The sequence below is a fragment of the Atractosteus spatula genome, chromosome 5 (assembly GCF_055471065.1).
Source record: "Atractosteus spatula isolate fAtrSpa1 chromosome 5, fAtrSpa1.hap1, whole genome shotgun sequence".
In the NCBI taxonomy this organism is placed as follows: Eukaryota; Metazoa; Chordata; class Actinopteri; order Semionotiformes; family Lepisosteidae; genus Atractosteus; species Atractosteus spatula.
This window is the reverse complement of record NC_142710.1, coordinates 61242534-61256914: the sequence shown is the minus strand read 5'-3', so window position 1 is coordinate 61256914 and position 14381 is coordinate 61242534. Positions and strand designations below refer to the sequence as shown.

The window sequence follows — 14381 nt, the reverse complement described above, 5'->3', positions numbered from 1 at the left end:
GCCACAGTGTATTCCCAGAATCTCAGTCTCCGCCTTGCTCTCTGTGGTTTAATAGAGGCCAAGTCAGTTCTTGGAAAGAGCTACTCGGCCTATCGAATGCCTGCTGGCAAATACAGACACTCCCAAATTTATATAATTATGATTTTTGTGCAATTAGGGAAAGTTTTAAGTAAGTAAAATAAAAAATCTTGAAATTGTAGTTAGCATGCACAGGAAAGAGGCAGCCTTCCTCAGGTTTGCTGTGCATTCCCTTTGACGTACGCAAATAATTTCTGCTGTGTTTTTAATCAAGGCTTTATCTAGTGATGTGAGAGGTGTTTTTGCAGTACTCTAGTGTAGTGGTAACATTTGTAAGTTCGAAAGTACCGTGATGACTTTTGTAAGTTGAAGTTCTGCCTTACGATAAGTTTTGCAAACGTAACCATCTATATCTGGGTGTGTCTGTAAATACATTGAATTTTCATTCATTTCTGCTGATGGACACATTATCACATGTCTACTGTACAGAAAATAGCAGAAGTACGTTGTGTGCATCTTTATTTTGGTTCAAATAGTGTGATTTCTTCCCACTGGGAGGTGAAATCAGCTGTTAAAATTTCTCTGTAAAAGGGTGGAGTTGGAGACAATTAGTCAGTTCCATGAAGGAACTGTAAGAAAAGACCTCTGGTATAAAAATGAGGAAGAAAAAAAGCATTTCCAAAACAAGCAAAGGAATTTCTGGTGTTATGTAAGTAATACAGTAAGTCACCTTTTTTTTAAAGGCTCTGTAAATGAAAAAACACACAACCTGCTTTAATAACAGAAATAGAAAGAATCATGGTCTTGAACACTTGCATGTTGAATTATCACACTTTAATCTACTGAGCTGCTGAGTTACATAACCGCCCATCCACTCCCATAAAGCTGCTTATTTCTGGTGTCACTGCTACAAAGGCTGCAGTCTTTCCTGGGTGCCCTGGGCGTAAGGTGGCACTTCAACATTGAAAGAGTGCCAGTTTATCACAGGGCACACACAGAAGTATGCAGTATACACTTAGACATCAGTTAACTTAACCTGCCTGAGTCAAAGTCTTGTGAAAGAAAACAGGAGCACCAGCAGAAACCCATGAGAACTTCAGGAAAACATGAGAATTCCACACAAAATTTTTTCCAGATGAGAATCATACAGAGGAGGTGTGAGATAGTAGCACTTTCACTGTGCGTCCTGAGTAGAAAACAAGGGTATTCAATCGTAATAACATTACACTGAGGTCATCCATAGATGTGTTATAGGAAATCTTTTATTCTTGGACTAAATAAGTGATTTTCACTGCTAAGAGTGAGTTTAAAATAATTTAGATTAGATTTAATTTTTAATTAAATTTGTTTGACGATCTTCATTGAAACCCCCCCCAAAAAGTTGAAACAGTTGACTTTAGTCTAATGAAAAGACCTCAACAGTAACATTTAAAATAAAGGTAAATACAGCACATTATCCCTGGCTGCACTTATTGGGAACAACCTGAAGTGCAAATTCCACTAGTTTTAAACAATGGGAATTCCTGACATTCAAAAACAGCCAAGGCAATGTGCCAGTGGATGTTAATCTCCCAGCTACAGGAATTGTTTAAAATCTTTTAAATTGTGGCATTCTTGATAAATTGAAATCTTTTCAGAACACATAGGGTATTAAACAGTATATTTTTGTGTTTTGCGCGTAAATTCTTAAAATTGCAGAACGTGATTAAAGTGTTGTTTACAAAACACAGTATATTTTATCTCACAGAAATGTCTTTCGACAATCTGGAATGACAATATTTAAAAAGTGTGGGAAACCTGAGGGCTGGATTGCAGTATAGGGATATTTACAATATGGGGGCTGTTTACCAGTTTGCACGATAATTTCTCTCTTTCAAGACTCTTCTCACAAAACTCAGAATATTTGTCAAAAACTCAGCTCTACTCAAGTTCTACAGTCACATTCTTCTCCCAGTCACAGATGATCTGCTTTCCACCTCATAGGGCAGATCAAAAATCCCTTTTGTGAGAGAAACCTTTTACAACAGTAGACACACTTTTGTATTTTGCTGCATATTATCACATCTTATACTGTTATATGGTGTTGTAACCATTTTTAATGGTGTAGGGACTGCATATGCACACTGCACATAGGTCACTTTCCTTGAACTCCAGTGATTTCATCAGAATTAAATGCCAAAGACACTGCTATAATTTGTCTCACTCTTAGTTAAATCACAGGACCAGTGCCAACACTTTCTAGCAGTTTCCTTTCCAAAGGTAAACGCATCCAGTGTTTCCAGGTAGCAGTTGTTCATATTTGTAAATTATATTTCTCCTTGTTCAAAGAAAAGTAGCATGGACAGCGAAGATTCTGTAGAACTCTAATTTATATTTAGAAAGACATCCTACATTTTAAAATGATTAAATTCACATGACTGATTTCTTACTGTATTATACAGTATGTAAACAGGAATTTCTAACGGCTCACAGCTGAACTTTTGTTTTTGCAAAAAATGTACCAAAAAGCAAGTAAATACATGCAAGCTCAGAGCAAGTTCGTTATTATTGTGTCTGTTAAGATGATCACAGCTCTTCCATGGAAGGGTGGAGTAATACTGTTGTTAAAAGCATGACTATGCATTATTAGTCTCATCAGTCTGGAATGATATTCTTGCCAGGTTATCTGTTAGGTGTGGTACAGATAATAATATATAATAGCAAAAAGGTTTAATAAAGGAACTAATGTCAAACTTAATCAAAAATACACATGGCTACATCTGCTGTTGGCAATATTTCAAGGGATTGTCACAAGATTTCTCATCCTATTAAATAAGGAGTCATGCTTCAGAAGAGGCATATAAATACTTCATTTTACACGTGATTTTCCATGTTGAGAAGGATAGTGTGTTTTAGAAGGATTTTGAAAAATCTGGTTATTTAACAATTGTACTTTTCCATTTTCATAGTAGCATTTTGTACTCATCTAAGGAATTCCCTTTCTTGATTCTCTTGTTTTAAAGGAACAAATATGACTTTAACAAGATTTTTAAGGAAAGCCGCCTTTCAGTGTAAAATTTTAACCACAATAAATAGATCTGCCTTTTTTGAAGCAAAACACACCCACAGAAATACTGTGCATGATGATCAAGAAAACTACCGAGACACAATTCTCAGGTCTGAATGTTTTCAGGGAAGAAGGAAGTGACGGTTTTTTGTTTATGTCTAGGAAAAAGAAGTCTTTGTTTAGGATTTCACTCCATGTGAAGGAATCACGCAATCCAGCCAAGAGCTGTAATTAAAGGATGCTTTAAAACACACTAACGCCATAAAAAGGCAAGCATTCACTGGCAGTACATTGTAAATATAGGCTGAAATGCTACCTTTGTCTTTACTTAAAAAGTTATAAAGATCAATGACCAGGTAGTTACTGTTTGTTTCAGTGTTACATGATATACCCTTAACCTACTACAGAAAACACAGTGTTGCACAAGAACTGAGATAATTTATCACAAATATCCAGTCTTTCATGGCCTTTTCTCTTCATCATGGAACGTGCTCCAGAGTTCGTGCGTGAGTTTTATTCCAAGGCTTTTTTGTGTTCAAGGTTTTCAGTTGAACCAAAGGTTGGGCAACAGCCTATTGGTAAACAGCGCCTGTTTAGATACAGTCACCAAACATTGTTTACTTCTGCATTTCCAAAATTATTTAAAACAGACTCATGTTGCATAATGAAATCATTAGATAATTCAGGCTACAAACCATATTTGCTCAATATATTGAGGATATACTGTATATGTGTCATAATTAAGCTGACAAACCTACATCTAATTTAATGACACAAGTCTTTTCTTATAGATTTTATACATGCATTATTTAAATATATAATTTTTATATGAAATTCTGAAACCTTCATAATGCATGAACGTAGTTATTTAAGTGTAATTTTTCACTGGGATGTAGCCTTCCATACTCTGAGAACCTTGAAAGAAAAAAACGGTTTAAAACAACACCTTTAGTCACCAAGGCCGGAAGAAGTTTTAAGATCATCATGACCCATCTGCCCATTGATGGGTTTGCTTTCAATGCCTACAAATCTTCTCAAATCAGCCGTCCTTGCCTGAGAAAGCATTCCCGAGATTAGCATTGAAAATGACATGCCGCATTTAGTCAGCAGTCTGACATTTTGAAATATAACCATAACGTTTAGCTGATGTCAGTTTTTCTTTTCCCAAGAACTGGGTGTCAGAAAGAACAAACACATGCATGTTAGAACGCAATTGCCCTTAGCTAGAAATAACCTAAGAGTTCAGGTCCACTGTGTCGTGATGCTGGAAAACATTTTAAATGCAAATCTTAACCCAAGGTAATACCTGTCCCAGCACACACTTCTGTTGAATGTTTTTTTTTTTCAATCTTTTTTAGAGGGTAATTAGAATCGTAGAATACTACATTAGAACATTTAGCAAATAAAATTCGAAGTCAGAGACTAGGCAGTCTGCATGATAAGCAGAAGTACTTTATAATAATTTTGTCGCTGTAGACGCATACAGTACAAAATTTCACTATGGTTTAGTGTACGAAGAAAACCTATGGGAATAAATGATCAGTCAATGGTTTGCAGGGATGTAAAATTAACACGATTTCTAATGTGAGACACATTTTTCTTTTCGTCCACGTTCTGGCTAGTTTTGAAAAAAAAACTGGCACATAAATGAAAACATTTTTCATTTCTTCACACAAAATATGGCATCAAGAAGGTTTTTGAAGGTCATAGAAGACAGCGAGTAGCAGATTCAGCTGTAGCGCTGTTCTACATATTGGCTTACATTTCTTGCATCTGCTGTTGCAACATCTCTGCAGAAATTTACTATGGCAGGATTTTCAAAATGCAAGATTCGATGGTGACTGCAAGAAATCATTTGCCTTGCTGTTAACCAGTTCTATATGAAGTTTCAAAGCTCAAAGCCGGACTAGAGGGGGGACACACCTGCCTTGTACTAATATGCCGAGAACGGGGTTTTTGTTTCCAAAAATGGAAAACATTGTGCACTGTGAGTTGGAAATAACACTCTTATGCACAAAAAAGTAATCCTCAGCATGATAAATGGATCTATTATTTATTTTTAATTACTTGTCAGTCTGCCCTTTAGCAAATATTGATTAAATACTTGCGCAGCTTTGTAGCTGATAGGAATGTCATCCACGTGATAACAGGTGCCTCTCTGCTTCTCAGCCACAGAGAGCTCCACTGTTTGACCCAAGTGCCCTCACGGTATGACATCTGGATGCTATCTGCATTTGATTGGCCTCTGCGTGCTGGGGCAATTCTTAGTAAAATGACATGTAAGAGTTACACAACTACGAAACTCTGAAACTTCTGTATTTCTTTTCCCCCCAAACTGATTTATCAGGGAGCTGTAATGTTCAGATCGCTTGCTGGTACCCCCCCCACTAAAAATTGCGTGGAAGGAGAGCTAGGGGTGTCATTCTAGCTCAGTTTAAGTGGATATCTGCAGTCTCACGCTAAATGGAAAGAATGTTGCCACACAACACACAACGATTGACGGACTGGTTTAAACATTCGGCACTTTCCCCACTGATGATTAAACTCTCAGGGGTATTATTAGGGGAAAGATTCAATGAAAAAAAAAAATTACATCAGGTATGAGGTGTTAAGCATCAGCTTTAGAGGCAAAAGCTCGCGGGCACATAATATTAGGCCTGGGTAATACTACCGATGTAGTATGTCCACAACCTTAGTGTTTAAATGGAATGCGGCACTGATGGCAGGCTAGATGCTTATTAAGTTAGTCGTATGGATTATAGAAACCGCCGTGGCCTGTTGCATGATCTGTTGGTGTTTATTTACTAAGTTATCTTACAGCGAAGTACATAATTATCCGTGGTTAGTGTGCCTTGGAGCAAAATTGCCCCATCAAAGCAGCATAACGTAAGTTTAAACATGTATAAACATATCGTATTTTTCCCCCATATAGATCATTTTGCCCATATGATCTTTGTATCCTGGATTTTAATTAAAAAATAATCTTGCATCTCACATTCCATCTTATGTTGTAGATTGTTAGAATGACTAGAACTTTCCCCAACAATTGAATTTTTAATCTGTTCTATTCTTTTTAAATTCGATTAGACGTTTTGCTCCTAAAAATGTACAATTTGGCAATTGAATGTTTTGAATCGCACCCTATCGTAATCTTTTACTTATCATCTGCCATTTCCGTCCAAACCAGATCTCACGGTTTTATTACCACAAACTCGACGGGAAATTCTCAAACCAGTTTAAGATATAAGCCTTTAGAAATGGTAAATGCTTATCGCGACATCTGGCGTCCACATTGTAAAACTGCACGGTTCATTTATAAAGATTTTAACCGTATTTCGACCTGGAGCCTGCAGTCATTATATAGAACATTAATCAATGGATTTATATTTAAAAAATAAAAGAGGGCAGTTTTCACTAAAGAACTGCAGAATAGTTTGACTCCAAAACATCTAAGGGCACTTCACCTGCCTGCTTTTGGTTTAGCCTCGGTGAGCACACCAGCGGTGTTAACCACCGTTTGTGTTTATTGGGCATTACTTTATATGTTATGCACACAACCACATTTTCACATTTTAATTGTTAGTAACAGGGTACACGCCCAAACTCTTATACTGCATTGTGACAAGAACAGATTTTCGCACAACGCGGGGACACAACAAGAAAAATACACAACAAGAAACAAGAAAAATGATAAAAGTGCATTTGTAATTAATAGCTCTGCGACTGCCGAGTTGAATAATTGTCGGCCAAAACGGCGAGGTTGCGTGTCTTTCCCTTTAAGGTTCAGCGGTTGCTCTCAGGCGCTCAGTGCGGCGCGTAAACTGAACCAACGTAAATCAAAGAGTAGCGAGTGTATTTACTCTTTTGAGCTGATGTGCAACAGCAGTCGTGGCGGATTAGGACTTTATTTTAATGTGTTTTTAAAGTAACGTACAGGTTTATTTTTTTCTCATATAGTTTTGTATCTATGTCTTTCGAAAGCAATGCTACTACTTTTATAGCAAGAACAAGGTAGCTAAACAGAAGCCGTATGGGTGATTTTAGTAGCTGAAGTTCTCAACGAATAAAGGCACAGGCTATCGACTGTACCTGTGAATTGATGGTATTAATATCGGTAATCGATTTCGTCTTCTAGAGCAGGAATTTTAAAGATTAATTTTAGGAGCACTGGGAAAATGTCTTCCGCTTTGGTAAGTAAATTAAGTTTGTGTCGGAGTGGCAGATTCGCATTTGAAAGTTTGTATTGTGTTTTTGCTTTTATTTGTAAGGTAGATCGTCCTTTTAAAAACGCATGTTTAAGAAATGGGTTACGTAGAGAATGGATTTGCTTGTAGAGTGTTTATGTAGAAGATTAGAGTGTCGATACCATTGTATCATTGTATCTACAGACGGTGGCAATTTAGTTAACAACAGTAACTTAGTTGTGAATTGTATTGTCATCAGCAACTGAAACTCATGAAATAATATGCTGTTGTATTAAAGTATTCTGCAGTAGAATAAAGAGTTTTATTTTGGTCTAGCCAATGTTTATCTCATTATATTAAAGGTTAAAAAAATTCCTAGCTTTTGCGACCGTAATATTTCAAATACAATCTTGCCTTTCAGGAGGATCCAACGTTAGAAAGGCATTTCAAAGGCCACAGAGACACCGTCACCAGTGTTGACTTCAACTGCAACATGAAGCAGATCGGTACATTCAGTTCTGCCCGTGAAGAACATTTGTTTTAATACTGTTGAAAAATAACGTGTAGGCAGATGGATAGATATTGCACCACGTAGTTAATATTTATAAATATTGCGATGTATAGTAAGCCATATTTTGGAATACTATGGGTTAACTATTGCACTTATTATTTCTACATCCAGCAAGTACAGTTCTTGTAAAATTGATTTCGAACTAAGAAAAAGATTTTCGCTTTGTGCACTGAAGATGTATTGAGGCTGTACTGTCTCTCCCTCAGCCACTGGCTCCATGGACTCCTGTCTGATGATCTGGAACATGAAGCCTCAGATGAGAGCGTATCGCTTTGGGGGTCACAAGGATGCAGTGATGTCTGTGCAGTTTTCTCCATCGGGACACCTGGTAGCATCTGCATCCAGGGACAAAACCGTTCGCCTTTGGGTGCCAAGTGTGTAAGTGAAGGGTGCTGTCAGATTTCAGGTTCAGTTTTCAATTCCTTTCAAGAACAGACAAACATCTCCAGTACAGAATACAGCAGCACAGCGGTATGTTTCAGGACATAAGAGAGTTCCTTTACATTGAGGTTACAGAGGGGATGAACAATTTCCTGAGTATATTACTGCTACACTTGTGGCAACAGAGGCATCTCCTGGATGGGAGTAGTTTAACTTCACAGTAGAGATATTGAACCACACATTCCATAATGCTTTTAGATTTCTTTGGAACTCTCTATGTAGATGGTATTTAGATTGATCTGTTTTGCCCCAGTGATTTTGCTGCATATCTTCACCTATGATTGTCTTTAATGCTGGGCAGTGTGCTGTACCCTTTGTTGTATTGTATTGTATTGTATGCTCCAGTGTCAAAGTATTCTAGAGTGGTGTGATAGGTAGTCCTCACACTGTATAGCTCTTTTTTGGGCACTTCACTAAAGTGCTTGACGGGTAATGGGGACTCTCCTCCACCATTACCATTGTGTACGCTCACCACACACCAGCTCTCAGTGGGGAGGAGAACAGAGTGATGAAACCAATTCATAGATGGGGATTATCAGGAGGCCATGATTGGTAAAGGCCAGGGGGAAATTTGGCCAGGACACCAGAGTAACACCCTTACTCTTTTCGAGAAACACCCTGGGATTTTCTTTACTACAGAGAGTCAGGACCTTGGTTTTATGTCTCATGTGAACAACAGTGTCTTTTTTACAGTATAGTGTCCCTGATACTCCACTGGGGCATTAAGACCCACACAGACCGCAGGGTGAGTTCCCCCTACTGGCCCACTAACACCTCTCCCAGCAGCAACCTTAGCTTCCCAGGAGGTCTCCCATCCTGGTACTGGCCAGGCTCACACCTGCTGAGCTTCAGGGAGTGGTCAGTTGTGAGTTGCAGGGTGATGGGGCTGCTGGTTTGGTGATTAGTGCTGCAGGCTCTCAGCTCCCTGATCCTTGGTTCAGCTCTGGACTGCTACACCTTCTGTGTGCAGTTTGCTTGGTCTTGCTGTGTCCTTACTTCTGTCAGGAATAAAGGGATTTATAGTTCAGGTGGGCAGCTGCGTCAGCATGCGTAGTCTGCAAAGGAACAAGTAATAGGTTTATTCCATGCTGAAAAGAGAAGAGAGAAAATACAACCTTTTGGCTGTGAAGCCAGGTGTGAGAAAGACAGAGCAGACAGCAACGATTAAATAGCGCAGAAGAACTCAAGCTGGGAGAGGAGAGGAGGCAGGGAGCCTAAAGGGATTTGTGTTCATCAGTGGATGGAGGTATTTTGCTGTGTTTGTTCTGCCACTAGATGGCAGTGGTGCAACATTGAGCCATCAAACCTTATCTTTCAGTTTCTAGTTAAGTTTGTCAAATGTAATTATATTTCGCCCAAATATTTGAAATACTGTAATACTGCATATGCTGGTTGTAATACGTGTGTGCCGTGTATTATGCCAATGATGGTGTATCTTTCATCTTCAGGAATGGAATAAAACAGTGTGTTTTATGTAAGGTTAAGGGCAGTTTTCTATTTAACTGCCCGCATCTGTAATACATGGGATTGTTTAAATGGTGATTTCTAGAAAACATATCCTTGGAATGTGGAACTTTGGTACACATGCAAATGGGAACACATTAACATAGGTGCTCACAGTGGATGCTGAACAGTTTGACAGTAGCTCTGCTACCGTGATCTTTCCTACAGCAGGCTGCCATTAGTCACAGTGAACTGGAGTAGCGCCCTCTGGTTTCTACTGTCTTTTTTGCAAGGAAATGTGTTCCTCATGGTCCCATGTCTACCATGATTTATTGCTCTGTGGTGCACAGTTCTATTCATAGAGCCATTCTGATTGGCCAGATGACTTTATAAGGGCCCTGTATATTGCATAGTACCGGTGGCTCTGGGGCTGAGGATCTGCGCCTGTGGCTGGAAGGTTGCTGGTTCGTATCCTGCAGAGGAATCCTACTCTGTTGGGCCCCTGAGCAAGGCCCTTAACCCCAACTGCTCCAGGGGTGCCGTATAAATGTCTGATCCTGCGCTCTGACCCCAAGCTTCTCTCCCTGTCTGTGTGTCTCATGGAGAGCAAGTTGGGGTATGCGAAAAGACAAATTCCTAATACAAGACACTGTATATGGCCAATTAAGTGATCTTATCTGATCTTGCTAAAAAGTTGCAAAACTCATGGTTTTGGGGAAACAAAAAAAGGATTCTGTAGGATTTAGGCTGTCTGTTTTTGCAGTGTCACCCAGATGTCTGAGTTGTTCATGTCAGAGCTGTGATAGAAGCCTGTAATGCTAATGGAGAATGGATGGTTGGAAAGAATATGACACGATAAATATTGGCAAAGGTATTATTGAATAATTGTTAATGAAGATATTATTTCAGTGGTCCACAGTTGACAGCTGTAATAAGTGCAAATAAAAGCTTGTTGACTTGCTGACTATCCCTGCAGTGAAGCATTATGATCAAAGTTTTGCTTTATACTCTGCAGTCCTGACAGTCCTTAAACTTTCGGTCCTTTACTGTCTTTTTTTCCGCAGTCTGCCTGGCACTTTTTAATAAGACACAAACGTAATTAAGCGAGTAATATGGTAGGTTCTGAGATGACATTTCGCTTTTTCCCCACATGGAATGGAGCTCCCTTTTCTTTTGCTCACTTATTGGAAAAAGGCTTGAAAATTTCCAGCAGCGTCTCTCATGTTTTAGAATTAACTGTACTCTGTAAACACTTCCAGATGCAATAAAGGTCTTATTAAATTGAATTGCTTCAAATGGCAAAGTTCCTGCGGAGCTTGGTGACATCCATCAATGTTAAGTGCTTTAACAGGGCTATTTGAATTTCTTCAAAAGGTTAAGAGACTCCCTTTTTGGTGTCGCCAGTGTTCCTCGTCCTTTAACCAGACTTAGAAAAGTCTCGATTTGCGTGCCAACTAACAGTGTTGTCATAGTAATAGAGAGAAATCTGTTTGGAGACGGTGACGAGGAGGTGGAGAGAGTCTTTTGATGCAGAAGGCAAACATTAGCAGTTGCAATTCAATTTAGCTGATAGCTGTCTGTTCCTTTCCTAGAAAGAACATATTGCATAAGAAAGAGTAGTACTGAATGTGGCAAAGATTGGATCCCACTGGTTGACGGTATCATTATCTTATATTGCTGCCACTGTTAAAGTGCTGCAGCACTTGAGGTTAAAAAGACAGAGCTGTTTAATTTCTGAGGAGATGAACGCATTCTTTGAGAACCTAGCCATGTTAGTGCTTAGAGCAGACTAAAAGGAATGATTTTAGATCTGGGTCTAACTGCTTCCCATGGGGTTTCTGGAAGATTCTTAACATTAAAAAAAGAAACCCAACACACCCTCTCGTGTTTGCCATAAAGCAAATATAATTTGGATGTTCACTGTAGAGTGCTATAAATGGGGATACAATTGTATTTGTTTTCCCCCCAAAAAACATCAGGGAATTCTGATTCTTGCGAACCGTATTATTGAGTGATAGTGCGCAGCATTCCGTAAGCTAAAGAAATGGTCCACTATGGATAAAACATTAAGAAGGTGTACTGTAAACTGTTACAGTGGAAAAAAAAGCCTGAAGACCTCACATATTTCCATATTTGTTTTCTGCATTTACAAATAGAGTGACAGTGATAACCTTCGGTCATCCCCCTCATAGTTGTGAACTCTGCACCAGAGTACTTTTTAGTGAACTAAAACAAGAAAGCGTATCATACAATTTCACCCCCTTAGACACATGCAAAAAACAAAGCATGTTGCCAACATCCGTATCTATAATTAGTGGTTCTTGACCTAATTTTACTGCTCCCTCTGCTTCTGGTGCCCTTTTACTGTCATCTAGGTACCTGTTCATACCAGAGCTCACGGATTTTAGTGAGAACTGATTGAATACTCTATAAATATGAACTTTGGTGCATTCGTTGTGTCGTCGAAAAGCAGCTTCTTTTAGGCATCTAAAAGCCCAAAAGAAGACCTAATTTTTGGGTTTCGAAACAATGCCGAGGCAATTAAAACGCCAGTGAGTTCGGAAGGTGCGCTGCCAGGCAACCGTTAATGCACAAATGCATGCTCTACCTGCCTCTTGCAGACATGATCTTATTTTGCTGAAGAAAAGAGATGTGTATTTAGCTTGGTTTTAATAAATACACATATTGACACATAAATACACGTACTTTGTTCATTCGTATCTCTCAGGAAAAATTGCCTGTATTCATTTAAGAACATTTCCTTTCGGTAATGTACCATACTTCTCACTTCTATTTGGATTTCTCTTTTGTTTTCTTTTGTTGTTAAAAGCGAGGCTATTGCTTTAGTGTTTCTTTTGATGTTAGCTGTATGTGGGTAGTGTGTCACAGTATAATGCTTCTATCATATCAGAGGGAGCTGGTGGATAATTGAAGAGACTAGAGCAAATTTTATATGAAAGCATTGTGCGCTTTTTGGATGATAGAGAACACCTTTTAGTTTTTCTGTAACCATTTCTTTGCTATATGCTAGGAACTGTCATACTCGTTGCCCAAAATTGAACTACTAATGCAGTCAGGATCCTAGTCACATTGTACGTTCTGCTGTGGACTGAACGCTTTTCAGGTTAGTGTTTTTTATTGTGTTTTTAAGTTACAGAGAAGTTTGGTTTGGTTTTACCTTTGGTTTGGTTTTGGTTAATGAAAGTGGTACCATCATAGTTGGATTCCAAACTCATAATTTGTTATTTACTGTTATGTAAAGTAGGTTTTGTAAGTTGTAAGTTTTGTTAAAGTGTCTGACCCCAAACTCTTGATAAATTCCTGTCTTGTGTTTTAAAAATAAGTGGCCAATCTTTTCCCAACATAGCACATATACAACTTTTGGAGGGGAGGTCTAACGGCAAGTTATTAATAAGATGTTTATTGTCTCTCATGATCATTCTAATCCCTTTGTTTGAAGTGTCATTGAGCAACATAAAGTAGTTTAAAGGGTAGGGTAGTTTAAAGACAAGATATTTCTTGGTCACATTGATGTATCAAAATAGTAAGCATTCTGTAAAAAAAATCAAGAACCGACCTTACAAGTTTGTTAAAACCGAAATGATGCAGTATTCTTCATTAAGCTTAATTAAACATGTTTCCAGTCTTAGAATTAACCCTGGTATTAAAGAAATCTCACTTGAAAGCCCTTTTCCCCTCAGTGTTTCAAAAGGAAATGATACATTTCTGTGACCATTATTCCTCAGAAGGTAAGGTTCAGTAGGTTCCTGCAGGTGTACCTCAAAAGCCTTAGGGCTTTTTCTTTACCTGGTTATGTTTATACTAGTAGCTAATGGGGATTTGAAGCCATGAGAGATTTGAAGTTATTATTTGTGCACTCTTTTGAAATCTCTTTGAATATCAATTTGCTTTTCTTCTGGTCCTTGCTTTTATTTGACCAAATTTGAATGATTTGGAAAATTCATAAATACTTGTTTTGTGATAATCTTTTTATTATATTAGCAGTGAACAAAAATGAACATTCAAGTTCATTATTTTTTTTTTGAGAGGGAACTGTTTTTTGACCACAAAAAAAAACATCAGTCTGAATTAAAGGGTCATGAACGGCAGTTGACATATTTTGTCTGTTAACACGCATGGTGTAACTTTGCTTGGACTGGGACAAGTACAGTATTCCTGTAGGCGAGTCGTTTGAAGTATATGTCTGTGTGTTTTTGAGCAGCTTTGTGTGTGTGTGTTTTATTTTCAGGAAGGGAGAGTCAACAGTGTTCAAAGCTCACACAGGGACAGTGCGGAGTGTCAGTTTCTCCAGTGACGGACAGTCTTTGGTTACAGCCTCAGATGACAAGACTGTCAAAGTCTGGACAGTGCATCGGCAGAAGTTCTTGTTCTCTCTGAACCAACACATCAACTGGGTCCGCTGTGCCAAGTATGTACAGTCTGAAGATCATCTGAGACATTTCTGCTCTTGGAAGTCACACACCACACAGGGCAGGCAGAATCTTCGAATTGTACCCATTTTTAGTTAGGATGAGTCACGGCTTCGAGAGAATACTTGAGTTAATACAGCACTCATAATCTTCAGACTATAAGATGTAAATGTCTTCAATTTCATAATCTAATTACCCTTTGAAAGAAAGTAATATGGCCATCTATAGTGGAGGTTTTGTAATTGGTC

At 38.5% G+C, this 14381-nt stretch overlaps 1 protein-coding gene across 2 annotated transcripts in view; it reads left to right on the top strand.

The window, feature by feature from the left end:
- Nucleotides 1–6863: 6863 nt before the first annotated feature.
- The window catches only part of LOC148835388 (POC1 centriolar protein homolog A-like), a 53927-nt gene continuing 46409 nt past the window's right edge, over nucleotides 6864–14381 (top strand). For both annotated transcript variants that reach the window (XM_088916829.1, XM_088916830.1), the window contains exons 1-4: nucleotides 6864–7254; nucleotides 7670–7754; nucleotides 8026–8197; nucleotides 13953–14132. In XM_088916829.1, coding sequence (XP_088772955.1) covers nucleotides 7240–7254; nucleotides 7670–7754; nucleotides 8026–8197; nucleotides 13953–14132 — 452 coding nt within the window. In that variant the 5' untranslated portion in view covers nucleotides 6864–7239. The remainder of the gene's footprint in view (nucleotides 7255–7669; nucleotides 7755–8025; nucleotides 8198–13952; nucleotides 14133–14381) is intronic.